Source organism: Nanorana parkeri, unplaced genomic scaffold (assembly GCF_000935625.1).
Source record: "Nanorana parkeri isolate BGI_ZX_2015 unplaced genomic scaffold, ASM93562v1 scaffold2270, whole genome shotgun sequence".
NCBI classification, from domain to species: domain Eukaryota; kingdom Metazoa; phylum Chordata; class Amphibia; order Anura; family Dicroglossidae; genus Nanorana; species Nanorana parkeri.
The window spans coordinates 157,081-174,140 of NW_017308538.1; the positions used below are offsets into that span (position 1 = coordinate 157,081).

General features: G+C 44.6%; 1 protein-coding gene across 1 annotated transcript in view; it reads right to left on the minus strand.

Moving 5' to 3' along the window:
• Positions 1 to 5,610, minus strand: part of ERCC1 (ERCC excision repair 1, endonuclease non-catalytic subunit) — a 20,306-nt gene extending 14,696 nt beyond the window's left edge. The window contains exons 1-4 of the mRNA XM_018573198.1: positions 5,211 to 5,610; positions 3,957 to 4,075; positions 2,377 to 2,811; positions 266 to 369 (exon numbers count right to left, since the gene is read on the minus strand). Of these exons, the coding sequence (XP_018428700.1) occupies positions 266 to 369; positions 2,377 to 2,811; positions 3,957 to 4,075; positions 5,211 to 5,610 (1,058 nt within the window). The remainder of the gene's footprint in view (positions 1 to 265; positions 370 to 2,376; positions 2,812 to 3,956; positions 4,076 to 5,210) is intronic.
• Between the last annotated feature and the right edge of the window lie 11,450 nt (positions 5,611 to 17,060).

Consider the following 17,060-nt stretch of genomic DNA (forward strand, 5'->3'; position numbering starts at 1 on the left):
GGTCTCTGCTTACCTATACTAAAAATAAACTCAATAATATCATTTAAAACTATCCCGGTTTCAGTGGCCCTGCCGGATACAATGGGCCAGATAAACTATCGGCAGTGCGCCATTAAAGTTGCACAATTTTGTGCGCCAAATAAACAATGAATTACAATGGTTCTATGGATTGCAAAATGTGCATTAGAAAAAGGAACATCCCCATTTGTGACATGTCACGTGAATGTTACAATTTGTGCAACATAACATAGAAACAGTGACTCACCTAAGGAAGAGAGCGCAGCAAGTGTCCCCCAGAATGTAGTCAGGTACAATGTCTCCAAACTCCCAGGGGATATTGCGGACGTGCTTAAGAAGTGGATTGCCCCTCTGTAGGAAAGAGAGAAGTCTTCACACATCAAGGCTATAGGATGCAGGAAGGTTTCCATTGCTCGTGTACACAGTGGTGACATGTTATCCATTGCTCACTTACAGAGAACACCGACTCCTTCACATTCATACAAATCTTGCTAGCAGGAAGCCACTTAAAAATTTACCAGCCATGTTTATTTTTTTAGGTGGAAACTGGAGCAGATGAGGAAAATACAAATATCGTAAGAACATACAAACACCAGGTAAAGCGTTCTGGCTGACTTAGGACCCAATCAGCTTCTCTCTTCAGATTGTTCAGTTAAGCTTTGAAAATGAAAGAGAAAAGCTGATTGGTTGCCATGGACAACTGCTCCAGATTCTGTCTGCTTCAGTTTTGATAAATTCCCCTCACAGCTACTCAAATTCTTCTACCTGTAGCTCTGATTTCCAGATGTATTTAGGGTAGGCAGCCTCGGCACTCCAGCTGTGGTGAAACTACAAATCCAGGGGTGTGGAATTCCTATCGCCCGATGCAGACATGCAGTTCCAGGTGCCAGGTGGGTAGTTTTTTATTCTACATTTAGCCCTGCTTCGGGCAAGCAGGGTTAAATGTACAGCGGGGAAGCCGCCACTCATTTTGTACAAGTGATCGTGGCGATGCCAAGGATGGAGAGTGGGGAGCAGAGCGGAGAACATCCGTTCTCCACTCTGCTCCGTGTGAACACAGACAGGAACGGGGCACTTTCAGTCTTCCCATCTCAGCTGTCACTAGAGAGCCAGCACAGTGCTTTGTTTAAACTCCTGTATTGGAGGTGACAGGTTCAATAAAGAGAACCTGTCACCTCCAAATGCTATCACATAGGGGCTTGTTAGCTCCTGTGTGATAGCAATAAAGTTAAGTGAAAAAAAAAAAAATTAAAGATAAGTAAAAAATAAATAATAATTTAAAAAATTGATAACATAAAAAAAGTTATAAAAAATAAAAAAGATAAATACAAATTTAAAAAAAGGTAAATAAAAAAAGTGATAAGTAAAAAAAATAAGAATAAAAAAAAAAAATTTTGAAAAATTAAAACCAACCCTGCCATCTGCATGCGAATAAACGCATGCATAGGGCATTGTGTGTGAATGTGCCATGGATTTGGAATTTCGCTCATGAATTGTGAGCACTTGTTGGTCAGTGCTGTCCCCTGACCGCACTGACCAATGAGAAGCGCACGGTTACATACGGTTTTGTTATTTTTTTGTATCAGGACAAGTAGATTGTCATGGGGGACAAGTAGATTGGGCCCCTGCTTTAGTCCTTTTTAAAAAAATGTCCACACCCCTGAAATCCCATCGTGCCTCTGCCTCAGGGAGTCATACCTGTGGCTGTCAGTCTTGCAGTGCTTCATGGGACTTGTAGTTCCACAATAGCTGGAGTGCCGAGGTTGCCTACCCCTGATCTATCCAACAGCAAGTAAATGCAATATTACTGAATAGCAGAGCCAAGAATGACAAATCCTTTGGCAGGCAAAACTAAACTAATATTTATTTCAAAAATGCATTTAGCGGTTTACCTGAAGGTACACTTCCATTAGTAAAACTGCAGATGTACATCCACTCCAGTATATTAAAACTGTACCGACACCCCCAGCGCAGGTACATTACAATATAAGTAAAACACACCATGATGCACCTTAAACTACACAGTTAACTGTCTATGTGGCACCACAAGTAATGGGAAACATAAAACCCAAGAAAGTATGCGTAACATGTATGTGAAAAAAATGCACATGTGTGAGCAGGGTTCTGCACCTAAAAATGTATGTGGACCTGCGCGCCAAAGCATTTTCAAGCAATTTAACAGGCATTGGTACGCATTTCAGGTGCTTTATTGTTGGGGATTTCTTTCATTTGCATTTTCAGTTCAATAGAGAGGGGCACTGTATTTCTGGAAGTATGAATGGAGCTTACGGCAGAAGTTTACTGGTTTGTATGGGTGACATAGACAGCTGTTCACATATGAAGAAAGCTTATGTTTACCTGTCGTGTGCTGACCACAATACAGCTCTTCCCACCAACAGACTTTCCATCTTTGATGGCCGATGGTCCTCCACCAGAACTTGTCACTATGAAAGGGCCCCCCTTCCCATTTTCAGTCTTCTGTTCAGTTCCAAAACCTTCCATCCCACTTGGAGGCTGTTTTTCTGACCCCGAGTCTGCCTTCATGGTTTGAGGACATTGTTGTATCCTTAAAGTCCCCTTCTGAATCTTCTGCGCTGAGCCTGAATTCGGTACCAGAGATGTGTGCTCCAGGCTTGAAGTCAGCTTGGCATCTACAACCTTTCGCTCTGGGCCCTTGGCTTCCTTATTGAAAATATAATCAGCATAACTGCCTCCTGATACCACGTTGGTTGATGAAACTGATGAAGGGGCGTGAAACAAAACTGATGAAGGAGCGTGAAACAAAGGACGCACCTGCCGGACAAAAAACATAACACATTAAGGGCTTTTGTTCACAAGCATTCCAATAGACATGTACAGCAATGCAAAACCTGCTTGAGGCAGTTAGCAAGAAGGTCAACTGCAGGTCAAATGCACTTGTCAATTAATTCTGAATGATCTCAGAAGCATCTCAAACCCATACTATTAACACAAGCCCAAAAGAGGACCTGTCAACAATAACCACAGCAAAGCTTTACAGAAGTCCAAGTGGGTATTTTTGTCTCAAGCTGGGTGTAGTAGTGATGCCAACACCTTGGAGGGTTGTCTGTGGCCTTTTGAGGGAGTTGCTTAGGTTGAGACCTGCACTTGTCTGTTTTTGCGGACACTCAACAGATCTACAACTTAATTGTGAAACTCACTTTTGGCCATGCTTGTACGGGCTACTTGACCTGTACAGTAGTTTTGAAGTTGGTTGGTAAAGCTTAGAAGGTGGTTAACTGCAGAACAAAGGCACCTGTGAATGATCTCACAAGAACCTCAAGCTCATCTCCAATCCTGGTTGAAAAAGCCTAAAAGCAACCTGCATTTGCCCACTGGCACAAACCCTTAAAATGTATGCTTCTGAGCCCTACTCTGCTCCATCTGAAAGGAGAACTATGAGGTGAGTGATTTTCACTCACCTCATAGTTCTAGCCGACCTGTGACAATGAGACTGTCACAGGTCGGCTCAGTAGATAGGGAGGTGAGCGAACACATACAGGTGTTCGCTCACCTCTCGATCCTGTTACGGCTCTGTGCTGTGACAGGGGAGGGGCTGGATTCCCCCCGCTCCACCAGCGCTGACTGGCGGAACGTACGGGGGAGGGGACGGGTACAGCTGGCTCTGCCTCTAGATAGGCAGAGCCAGCTGTCAGTCACGCAGCTGGGTGGATCCCGGCACAATTGTCGGGATCCGCTTCAGCTGCGGCGTCTCAGTATGCCGCGAGCAGCAGCTCGCGGTATACTGAGCCTAGGGTGATGGGAGGACGCTAGTTTGTGTCCTCCCGTTACCCTAAGGAGAACTATGGGGAAAAGTCTTAACCCCATAGTTCTCCTTTAAATATGGCCAAGCCCCAGGATAAAATAAGCCTATGAAGTTGTATAAAGCTCACACAGTTTCAGGTATTTTGCAGGCTCACCGGAGTGGTCTCTGGCTCCTGAGATGGGATAACAAATCTTTTATTTCCCCCAGCTGTTAGCTTCTGTTCTTCTTTTTGGCTCTCCATCTTGTGACTGGTTATCTGGAGCTGAACGGTACCTAGACAAGCAAAACACAAAACATTCACTGCAGGTGAAATTTCACAACATTTTCCAGTTCACTCTCAGTATTGAGCTGTTTTACATTTACAGTATGGGGAGTGCAGCGAAAGGGGCGAAACCCTGTTCTTTTTTTTTTTTTTATCACAAGTCAACTTTATTGTACATATGCATGGTACAATAGTACAGGGAGGCTCCGCCTCAACATCATGACAGCATCCCCAGAACCAATCTGGGGTGTGAGGTGCATACATAGAACATAGTGCATACAATAAGGATATGAGGGGGATGTTCGTCTCATCGAAAAAGATCAGCGGCTCGCTGCATAAGCCAACATTGGTGTAATTCGAGCAGTAAAGAAAACATTGTCAAGGAGCAAGAGCATTGCACCAAAGAGTCAGGCAATAAATGTAGTGTTGGCCTCATGTGGCATTGTACATCGTAGCAGTCGGAAGGGATAATGCCACTTAACTTTGGCATAGTTTCTCAGCACATGAAAACAGATGAATAGGGCTATGTAAGTGCTCGGCATCCAGGGGAAGGGAGAGAAAAGACAGGCGCGGAATGGAAAGGCAAGCAGGTGGGGTGGGGTGAGGGAGAGATAGAAAGGAGAAAGGGACGAGCAGCAGGGGAGTGCCAGAGGAGATAGGGAGCATGAAGGGCGGGTGCGTGTCAAGCGCCTAGGGCATAGGTCCAACCAACCGCTCAGGGGGGCGTTGCGTGCATGGCCCGATGGTAGGTATCTGTGCCATGAAAAAGGGCCCAGGGGCTCCAGGTGGACCGGAAGAGCTCCTCGGTATTCCGGAGCGTGGAGGTTAGATCCTCCAGCAGGTACGTCTCGTCTACCCTAGTGTACCAGGACCTAAGGGTAGGGCAGCTAGGTTGTTTCCACAGCAGTGGAATGCACTGGCAGGCAGCATTCAGGAGGTGCCGAGACAGGGATTTTTTCTATTTCCCAAGAGACACATTGTTTAAGTGCAGCAAACATGCTTCTGACAGACAACAGGGGTTGTCTGTCAGATCCACCATTACCAAGTCCTTCAGGGTGGCAGTCACCCCCTGCCAGAAAGGGATCAGTAGGGGACAGGACCAAAAAGTGTGCAGTATCGTGCCCGGGGTGTTATGACACCTCCAACATAAGGGTGAGACTTGGTGGAACATGGCGTGTAGGACAGTTGGGACCCGGGAGACTATTTTATAGCCTAGCTCTTGTGTCTTAGAGGCGATGGAAGAGTGATGGGCGAGATGTAGTATGCGGTCTTTCTGAGCCGGTGTGAAGGTGGTGTTGAGGTAATTTTCCCATTTGGCCATAAATGGTGGATAGGACTCCGGGGAGGGTGAGATCATCATAGAGTACAAGGAGGATATCGCGTGGCGAGTGGGTATCTCCTTCTTACAGGTCTGTTCAAACAAAGTCAGGGGTCTGGACAGTCTTTGGTGATCAGGTAAGGAGAGCAGGAAATGCCTCAGCTGGAGAGCATCCCACTGGTCCAGGGGGGGTTCTGTCAGGCACCTGAGTTCGCCGGCGACAGCCATCTGGAAACCCTGTTCTTGGTGTCAACACAGCTGCAGCAAAGGGATCTTGCTACTGGTGACCCATATTAAAAAAATAGGTAAGTGATTTAAACTAAACAGCAACCACACAAAACCAATGTACCTGTTTTGGGTGGCTTTAGCCTCTAAACTCACTGTTTGCATCAAGAGACTCTAGAAGCTCTTAATGTCATGGCTTCCTTATGTGAAAGTTGGGTTCCCATGTGCTTACTAACTTCCATCAACACTGATTCACTTTCTACTTCAGGATCCTCTAGAAGAGAAAAACATCCAAGAAAATCAGCCAACCCTAAGTTAATGCTTGCAGTGCTGTATGCTCATGGCATAGATGCCAGTCCCCCATACCAATGCTTCACACTCTTGGCCAGTTGTGTGTATGACAGGAAAGCTGTGTCATTAAAAGCCATGTTCTTTAGAAGTGAAACAACCTTTGCAATCGGGTGCATTGCAGTGAAATGTATGTTAGCACGTTGCGGTGAATGGCACCCCAGGTGGCGCAGCACTGATACACATATGTTGTACTACCGCATTGTGTGCTGCATAGTGAAAAAATGCTGCATGTCCGCTTGTTGGTCCATTCACGTGGGCTGGCAGCCCATTCAAAATAAATGGGCTGCCTTAATGCAATGCACTTTAATGCAAGACACAATGCAAAAAAATGAGCAAAAACACAACACCCAGGAACGGAGAAATGTGAAGTTAATTTTTTGGCCATGCCTTCAATGCATGAAGCTACTGCCTTGTTTATATGCTTAATATTGGGGGCCTCCAGTCTGGTCCTTGATACCACAAAAGGGCCACACATATTATTCAGTGAAAGGTGTCAGAGACTGAAGACATTCAACAGGAGATGATCAAAGACTACTGTGGGCAAGTTATTAAAGATGTTGGAGCCCGCACACACACCCTTTCAGGCTCAATCAGCTGCGGCCAGGGTATTCCATCCCCCCCTCCCCGCAGCTACAATGACAAAGTAGGGTTGCCACCTTTTCTTCAAGCAAAACCCGTACACTCTAGCGACGCGCACAAATTTTTTGGGGAGAATGAGTCGTGGCTTATTCATGGGTGGCGCTATTTACCTATGAATATGTAAAAAGTTCAGACTATTTTCAGTGGGGGGCCAGTAGCCCCTATCTTAATTTTGGTTGCCTCTGTCTGCCCGACATCTTCTGTCCGGGTTTCTGCTGCCATAAAACCCGGACGCAGCATTTGAATCCTGGACAGGTGGTAACCCTATGACAGAGGGGCAGGGAAAGCTCTTGCTTGGGTGAAATTAGGTATTTGGTTTGCATCCATCCCCCGCACATCACTAATGGGGACTTGGGAACATGCTTCAGGACCCAGTCATAGCCTGGAGCCATTTAATATGAAACTGCCCCACTGCTATTACTGCCGCAAAAGTCAGCACCTCCACATTTGTGCTTTCTACAGCCCTCTTAAAATACCTGTGCCCCATTCAATATTTCACTTAGCAAGGCCCGTTATTAAAAAAAATCAGAGGAAAAAAAAATAGAATAAAAAGAGATACGGGATGGACAGCAAAGAAAAAGTAAGATATTGCAAAAGAAAAAATGCAAGAAAAAGAAAATATATTCTAGAAGAAAATGTTTGCTTCACCAACTTAAATAAGCACCATAACAGCCCACTGTCTGCAGGGGCCCCCGAGGGCTGCACAGATAGTGCCAAAGGGCCACACGGAGGGCACCAGGGCATTGGAGACTGAGCACCTCAGATGTCAATGGCTCAGTGTACCCTGTAATGAACTAAATGTCAGCATTCTGTAAACATGGGAAATAAAAATGCTGGCAAAAAACACGGCCTGATCTGTACCTATAGTTACTTGAAGCAGAAACAATCTGAAAACAAACATAATTGCTAGGAGGTAGAACGTTTAGGAGGTAGAACGTTTAGGAGGTAGAACGTTTAGGAGGTAGAACTTTTTTTTTTGGCAGAACAGACTTTGCATGTTTCTTCTGCATTAAAAAAAAAAAACATTTTTCCTAGCAAACTTTTTTTTGGTGAACACATCCTCTTCCCGGCTCAATCAGCAGCGGCATTCAACACTCCGTGGTAAAGTGTAGCTGCAGGAAGCAGAATGCCACGGCCGCAGCTGATTCGGCTGGGAGAGTGGTGTGTCAATGATGCTGACCTGTGGCACACTGGCATAATTTATGGACAGAATGCATATCTGGGGACCTGTGGAACACTGGCATCTTATGGGGGCATTGTTTAAGTACAGAATGCATATCTGTGGACCTATGGCATATATGTACAGAATGCATATCTGGGACATGTGGCACACTGGCATCTTAAGGAGGCATCATTTATGTACAGAATACATATCTGGGGACCTGTGGCACACGGGCATCTTATATGTACAGAATGCATATCTGGGGACCTGTGGCACACGGGCATCTTATATGTACAGAATGCATATCTGGGGACCTGTGGCACACTGGCATCTTATGGGGGGCATTGTTTAAGTAGAGAATGCATATCTGTGGACCTATGGCACACTGGCATCTTATATGTACAGAATGCATATCTGGGACGTGTGGCACACTGGCATCTTATAGGGGCATCTTTTATTACAGAATATCAGAAAGCATATCTGGGGACCTGTGGCACACTGGCATCTTATGGGGGGCATTGTTTAAGTAGAGAATGCATATCTGTGGACCTATGGCACACTGGCATCTTATATGTACAGAATGCATATCTGGGACGTGTGGCACACTGGCATCTTATAGGGGCATCTTTTATTACAGAATGCATATCGAGGGACCTGTGGCACACTGGCATCTTATGGGGGCATCTTTTATGTACAGAATGCATATCTGGGGACCTGTGGCACACCAGCATCTTATATGTACAGAATGCATATCTGGGACGTGTGGCACACTGGCATCTTATGGGGGCATATTTTATGTACAGAATGCATATCTGCGGACCTGTGGCACACTGGCATCTTATGGGGGCATATTTTATGTACAGAATGCATATCTGTGGACCTGTGGCACACTGGCACCTGATATGTACAGAATGCATATCTGGGACGTGTGGCACACTAGCATCTTATGGAGGCATCTTTTATGTACAGAATGCATATCGAGGGACCTGTGGCACACTGGCATCTTTAATGTACAGAATGCATATCTGGGGACCTGTGGCACACTGGTAAGTTGTGATTAACTCCATATGATTTGTGACACATTGTGATTAACTCCAATGCTATTTAATCACAAAATATATGCATAGTGTATACTTTTAAAAAAAAAATGCTGCGAGACGCTACAGTGTTCGGGTGTGGCTTGAAGAAAAGGTGGCAACCCTACTCCCAGCATTTGTTAGGTGCCAAAAGTGTGTAAAACTTACATCGCCAGGTTGCGATGGGATGATAGTGAAGGGGCAGCAAACCCAGAAGTAAGTCTGCCATTAAGCTATGCATGATTGCACATTATGGCGAGAGCTGCTGCTGCTCACTGTAGTTCCACTTTAAATATGAAATAATAGCGATGCAACAACAATAGCCTGTGCTTGTCCTTTACACAAATACCATGAGTATCAGAGTCTCTAGAATTAGCTCATTGCATGCACACACACAGAAAACTAAATAAACTTTACATTTACCATTTTTGAAGCTGATCTGAATCCTCGGGTATTTAAAAAGTTATGATGAGCATCAGCAAGAGACCACTAGTATTTCCAGGGCAATAGGAAGTCAGAGGTGGAGAGCAAGCTGGGAAATGTAGCTAGAGTGCAACGTCAGCCATATTGGTACACCGCAAATGAAGCTTAAACGTCGGCCATGTTACACCTACATACATTAAAACAAAGAACTGTCAACTGTATGCGGGAGCTTCACCAGTAGGTGTCGCTGTTCAATTACATGTAAACCGTGACGTCAGAATTATTAAAATAGAATGACTAAAGAAAGCATCAAGTTAGGCTGCGCTTTGAATGGTCCGCTAATGACAAGCTAATACATTATTAAGTGAATTGTAACTTTAGGTTATAGTTGCCTCCTGTATGAAATGAATTCTATGGCAGAGCTGTATATAAGAAGTATAGCTCGGGCTTGTGTCGGTTATGGAGTCTTATAACTAAGTAATACTTATGTTGATATAGTATATGCATAGTTTCTGATTTTGATCCAATTTATTGAGATCTTTGTCTTGGCAAACCAATAAAATGCTGCAGCCATTCATTTCCACAATGTTGTGTCATTTGTCATTATTTATATTGTGCAAATGTTATGTTAAGCTGTTAAAGGATGTAATTTGTGGTGCCTCTTGTTATTCCATGTTGGTTATTGACCACAATCTCTCGATCAGATTCAACTCATGGCTAGTCAGGCAGGGGATAAGAGAGAACAGGATATTAGTAGATGGGGGTGGGCATGGTTCTCATGCTGCTAAATATTAGACAGACTAAAAACATTAAATGAGAACTAAAACCAACATGTTTTTTGTTTTGTATTAGTGATGTTTTTAATCACTTTTTTATCACTGGAATTAAGGGGGGATATGATTTTCATGTACAAGATGTTCAATGGTGACAGCAACATTTGCAACAAACTGTTTGAGATTAACTCCATTACAAAGACTAGAGGCCACCACCTAAAGTTGGTGGAGAAAAAATTCCAGCACAATGGGCGAAGAGTGTTCTTTACAGTAAGAGCGGTTAAGGTCTGGAACTCACTGCCATCGGCAGTAATTTCAGCCAAGAGTGTAGATTTGTTCAATAAACGTTTGGACAATTTCTTGAGGGACCGTAATATCCAGGGATACCAGTATCCCTAAGAATGAGATGATGCGTGGACCTATATGGGTTGGACTTGATGGACGTATGTCTTTATTCAACCCCAAATACTATGTAAACTATATGAGGGGGTTTTGTGCAAACCGAGTTCACCACCATCAGTAGACACTTTCACCCGGCCTAATCAGTTGGGGTTCCCCGACCCTTAGTGACCTGTAGCTATGGGGCACAGAATGTCCCAGGCTGGCCTTGGTGCAAACCCAGTTCACCCAAGTCCAGTAGCGTCAATAGGGGGGTTGCGGCCCGCACCCAGGTGACTATTGGAGGGGTGACACCAAAATGACTGAAAGTAATTTTAGTGTCACCCCCTCTGAAGCCGGGCACTCGGCTTCAGAGGGGGTGGCCGCAGGCAAGTAACAGCGCGTGACGTTATCGCACACAATTTGCGTGTGCGAAATGGCATCATGCTCAATGGCGTCACTGCTGGGTATCACCCGGTACCAGCTCTGCTTTGGGACACCCCTGCCCAAGTCCACTCAATACTCCGACTGCCACCACCTCCTCCGGACCCCACCCCTTTGTGACATATAGCTGTGGGGAATGCGCCTCCCTGAAACTGACTGGAGAGGGTGGTGGTCACTAGTTATAACCCCTGTACCCAGGGTTGGATTTTCTCTCTGCTGCCCCAAGGCCAGGTTCTTCAATGCGCCCCCTCCCCGCCAAGCCCTCTACCCCCACCCCACCCACACACACCATTCTCGTTATGTACCAATGACTGTTAGAATAGATACATTAAAAGCATATATTCATACTTGCCGATACCAATTACTGAAACTTTTTCTTAAAGGGACATGTGATATTTTTTCAATAACAATACAGACTAATGATTTTTAGGGCAGTTTCTTTATAATTATGAAGAACTGTAATTCAATCCATGATTATTCAGTATGGAGAATGGCAACCAGCAATCATGGATTGCTGAGATTTTTAGTTTGTTCTATAGCCGGTTGCCATTCTCTATTGCTGTACAGTATAATTATTCATTATCCAGGGGTGCGTGCAGATCGCACCAGGGCTTAGTTTGGGTCTCACCAGGGCTGTGCTCAGATCTCACCAGTGCTGCGTTTGGGTCTCACCAGGGATGCATTTTGGTCTCAGCAGGGCTGCGTTTGAGTCTCAGCAGGGCCCAGTATGGGCTGTGCTGCCCATCTACTCCCTGCTGCCATGGCCTCAGTGGGCTTGTGGGGAATTCGGGCCCTGCCTGTACCATGTGTCCCGTTGGGGGATTTCCCTTCACTTCCTACCTGATAACTGTGACGGAGGTGCTGTTACAATTCAAACACTTGGGATCATTTTTTTATCCCATAGTTCTCTTTAGGGTCACGGGTGAACATATACTAACTTCCTCCCGTGACCCAAAGCTCAGTATATAGCGGGCTGTTGCACGCTATATACTGAGACTGCCGCAGCCGGGACGGATCCTGACAATACTGTCGAGATTCACCCAGCTGGCTGATTGACAGCGGGCTCTGCCTATCTTGAGGCAGAGCCAGTGGTGCCCGCCCCTCCCCCATCCGTTCCTCCAGTCAGCGCTGGATGATTGAAGAGGGGAGGGGGGAATCCCTGCGGGGAGCGATGAATGACAGTCACCGCTCTCTGCAGGGAGATGATCCAGAAGTGAGCGAGCGACGGTATGTGTTCGCTCAATCCCAATCATTAGAGCCGACCTGTGACAATGAAACTGTTAATCACTCACCTCATAGTTCTCCTTTAATACAAAGCCTATTATACCACGGTCCTTTCAGAGAGGAATAGGACAGGTTTTACTATACAGTAGCACTCTTTTCAGAGACAAGGATACTTTAAGTTCTTTTTAAGGCTTCATTCACACATGAGTGGTTTTCCGCACATATTTGACCGTACGAATATGCGTGGAACCGATTTAAACATAAAAAAAAATACAATGCATTGTTCAGACTATGGCGGGGACCGCGCAGTACTAAACCGCTCATCCCGCAAAATAGTCCAAGCGCGATTTCAGGGGCAGATTCTGCAAGTTCACGGCTATAGTAATAGCCGCATATGAGTGGAATCCATAAAGATTTTAGCGTTTTCATGCCTTTCGGTCTTCAGCACGGAACATCGCGCGGGAAACATAGAGATAAGCTTAATGATTTTTAAGATCGTCCTTTAATAAAAGAAATGGTGCAGGAAAAAGATTAGGGATGCACCGATATATCGGCCGCCGAAACATATCGGCTGAAAATGGCACTTTTGGCATAATGCCGAAAGTGGCATTTTCCTGCCGATACATCGGCGCATCCCTGCTTTCTTTCCTCCCCGCTGGGCGCTTCTCTGTCCCAGCGGGGAGGAGAGAAACTGTCACAGGCGGCCGAGAGCTGCGAGAGGAGAGCGCTTTGAGCGGCCGGCGTCTCTCCTCCCACACCGCTCAGCCTCCTATCACAGTCCGGCAGAGCGGTTTGTGGGCGGAGAAGACTGACCTGCGCAAACGCCTTGTTGGTCCTTTAGGGGGTGTCTCTGAGCCAGCCCATAAACAAATTAGGAAGGACTAATAAGAAGAAATGATTGAATAAAAAAATTAAAAGTGATAAAAATAAAGAGACAGTAAAAAAAAATTTGAAACTAGCCCCGCCCCAAGGCCAGGTTCCATACGGCCCTAAGTGTGCCTATGGTAATGTTTGACCAGCGCATTTGTCTTCTCTTTTTAAGCCCTCACCCTCCTCTCCCCCGGGCTCCAGCGGTCTAAGCTAAGGCTGCAACCAAATAGTTGTCAACTATTCTCATCATCGATTATTTGGTTGGATCCCCTAGCTCTATGCTCCATGCTGAGAGAAGGGCACAGCAAGCAGTGGGTGAGTGCAATAGCCAGCCTGCTATTGACTATTGCAATTTAAAATGGCCAATAGCAGGCTGGCTATTACACCAGCCCACTACCTGCTGTATCTACATTCAGCTGCCGTCTGCTGAATCTTGCCACTGGCAGCTGTCAATCCTTGCTGAAGCCATTCAAGCGCCATGTTCTTACAATACCATTATAAAAAAAGTTTAAAAATAGTTTTTGGTTTTGGCCTGACTAATTCTGCTGCGGGAGGTGCTTTGCAGTGCCATTAATTTTAATGGCACCCCAAATGCGCCTCCCACCCACAGTGTGATCACCCACACTGGAATGCGTATGTTCCAGTGCAGTTGCAAAAAATTGTACATGCAGTTTTAAAAGTTCTGAAGTAAACTTTGTTTGTAACACTGCATTTGTGTGATTTATTTTAAATGAAGGATGGTATTTATCAAAAAATTTGTATCCAATGAATCGATTAATCGGAAAAATAATCGGCCAACTAATCGATTATAAAATAATCATTAGTTGCAGCCCTAGTTTGAGCCCTGCTGACGTCAGCACATCTAATACAATCCATTCACCTAAAGAGAGGTGAGCACTCCACAAGATGAGGGATCAGGTGAGTATATCTTCTATATTTTGGCCTCTATAGAAAAATGAGCACTTAACATCTGCAGTGCAGGGGTAGCTCCACTGCAAGGGTTAACGTTTTACATTCCAGGAGATCTTCTTTAAGTCCAGAAGCAACAGTGGCTTTAAATGTATAACTCTATTTTATTTCATGTTGTAATATAATGCAAATGCCATCCTGGGGATCTTGTATACTACCCCAACAGACTTGTCTACATCATGTCTGTTTATGAGTGCACGACCAGTGGGTAAAACACAAGTATTCTCTTCATTTACCCTATGTTACCATCAATGCAACATCACCGATATGCTGAAGGGTGCATCGAGGTAGGGCAGCCTATTCATTTAAATAGACTGCCCACCACATCTAAATCACACTCAAAGAAGTGTGTGACCCCTTTTTAAAAAAAAAAGTGCATTGAACCACAATGCATGCTAATAAGTTAGCATACGTTGTGGTGCAATACAAGTCCCATAAGTGATATAATAGAGGAAGTGACAGGTCCTCCTTATGGAGACATCAGGGCTCTGTTAAACCTCTAACCTATGGACCCCACAGAAGCTGATGAAGCACTGATCTCCCTTAACCAGTTAATTCTCCAGCCACAGCAGCCAGAGAAATGACAGCCTGAAACTGGAAGTGCCAAAATCATCCTCATCACTTCCAGGTTCAGTGATTGCAGGCGAGATTCTTACTGTTCAGCCCTTGGAAGGAGCCCCGATGTCATTGCTGTAAACTCTCCCACACATTGTGGACCTCACTGGATCGTGGACAGGGGCGTATAAGACTTTGAGGGACTGCACAGAGTAGGCAGGGGGAGGAGGAATTAAAGCTATCCTAACATTTTGTGATGTTTTTTTGCAGTCAACAGTGATTTTCAGTCTTGTTCTGTATTTTTCTTTTGCTGGATTAATGTTGCAGGTTAAAGCTTATCTTCATGTATTAAAAACAGTTACCATGTCACATATTCTGATCTCTACCACTATACTACTGATATTAAAGTCATGTTTTACTCTTTCAAATGTTGATTTAATCACTTGCAATGGATGCTGGTTCCTGATGTTTAAAAGTTTTAGTTTCCTGCAGAATCAGCTGGTCCCCTGAGCACTGGTCCTGCTATCATGGTTTAGGGTGGGTTCTTCCCTTGCAGGGTCCTATAGTGCCACCTTTGTGTGTGCCAGTAAGCTTTGTGTTAAGCTGCCCATACACCTGACGATTATCGTACGATATTCCATAGAGAATCTATGGGGCATTGCCAAGAGAAAGATGAGAGACATGAGATCGAACAATGCAGAAGAGCTGAAGGCCGCTATTGAAGCATCCTGGTCTTCCAATATTATAATTATTTGCGTTTCGCCTGTATTTACCCGACGTGACCCCGCCTTTTATATTTTACCAAAAACTTGGTATTTCTGTGCAATAAATAAAATTTTAGTGTATGTTATCCTAAAAACACTTGTTTGATAAACATTTGCGCAAATACCGTGCGACAGAAAAAATTGCAACAAGCATCTTTGTAATCTACAGGGCATCGGCTTTCAGAAAAGGGCAGCAAGAGGTTAAACTTGGATACTCTTGGGAGCAGGTTAGCTTGCTTTTATGACAAAATGGTTGCATTCCTGACTTTACCACAGTGCAATCATTGTTGTGTAAACATGCTCAGCGTGATCCTTCTGCAATAGGGAGGTGCTTACGTCTGTTCTCCACGTCCTCGCTCATGTTGACAACAATAACACTGTAATGCTGGTTTGGAATTTTAGTTGGTGTCGTGACCGGTAGAATTGATGGTATATAAAAAATGATTACAGGTGATTACACATAACACTTTTTAAAATGTGTTGTGCAATTTTATGGGACGTAGACAGATAAAAACAAATAAAGAACAATAAAGACCCAGACAACCATACATGGATAAAAATTTGGCTGCGCTCCTTTATTACTGGTTTGGATTAAATCATTTATTAAAATATATAGATATACCAAAACTTTAATAATAGAATATTCATCAACAAACCTATATTATAAATAACTGATCAAGCTCAGTCACTAGGACTCGGACCGTAAACACCAATGATGTCATAAAAACATAACTGTCCCCCTTTAAAATTTAAAAGTGACCAATCACGTAATAATGGCAGCGACAGGCGGGAGCGAGGGGAGCTCATGGCAGGTGCTCTTTGCCAATTGGCAACCCAGATAGGTAGAAGCCCTTTATAAAGACCCCTTGAGCCTTCCAGAAATATCCAAAGAGCTGATCGTCTTCTAGAAACTTCCAAGGGGTCAGCTGACCGCCTTCTAGAAAGCTCCAAGGGGTCAGCTTTTCGACCTCAGTACAGTTAAAACAGCTGACAAAAAATATGGGGAGAGTGAAGAAACTAGCAGCTGTCAGAATCCCATGAGGGGTGGGGGGCCCTAAATCAGGTTCCCCATTTCCATTCACATGAACTAAAATAAAACAGCTACATATTTGATCTGTGTGTATGCAGCTGTAGTACCAATCACAGTTACCCTACATAATTCCACTTCCCCTGCCATAGGGTCAACTGTGTCCTCTGATGCCCGTGATGCTGTGCAATTCACAAAACTCTATTGGTTGCTATGACACTAGCGGTTGGTCTACACAGCATTATTGGTTGTTAGGGCGCTGACAGGTGCACCATAACAATAAATTATGTTGTTGGGCTGCCTGTTTCTTAGCAACCTATGAGCCCTCATTCACCCTGAGCATTTTGTAGCGCTTTTTCTGCTAAAAAACAAAAAATGCGGGGAAAAAAGGCCACCAAAATCGGTTGTCGGTTGTAGCAAAATGTCTATCACTTGAGGAAAGTACATGAGCTTCTTTTTGGCACATTCAGCGCTTGTCGGCCCCATATACGTCTACGGAAACACTCAAAAACATGCGTTTGCCATATATTTGCATGTTTTTTCTGCATATTTTTCTGCACATCTGTCCATTCACATCAATGTGCTGCAATCTGCTCATTAAAATGTGCGACTTTATATATGCACGTTAAACGCGTGTACAAATATGCGCAGAAACTATCTACACAAAACACACCGATAAAGCACATATTTCACGTCGCTCACATGTGAATGCAGGCTGACTCTCTGATTGTTATGGTCATAGGTAGGGATGCACCGATACTGGTTTTTCAGCATCAAGTATGAGTACCGAATACTGAT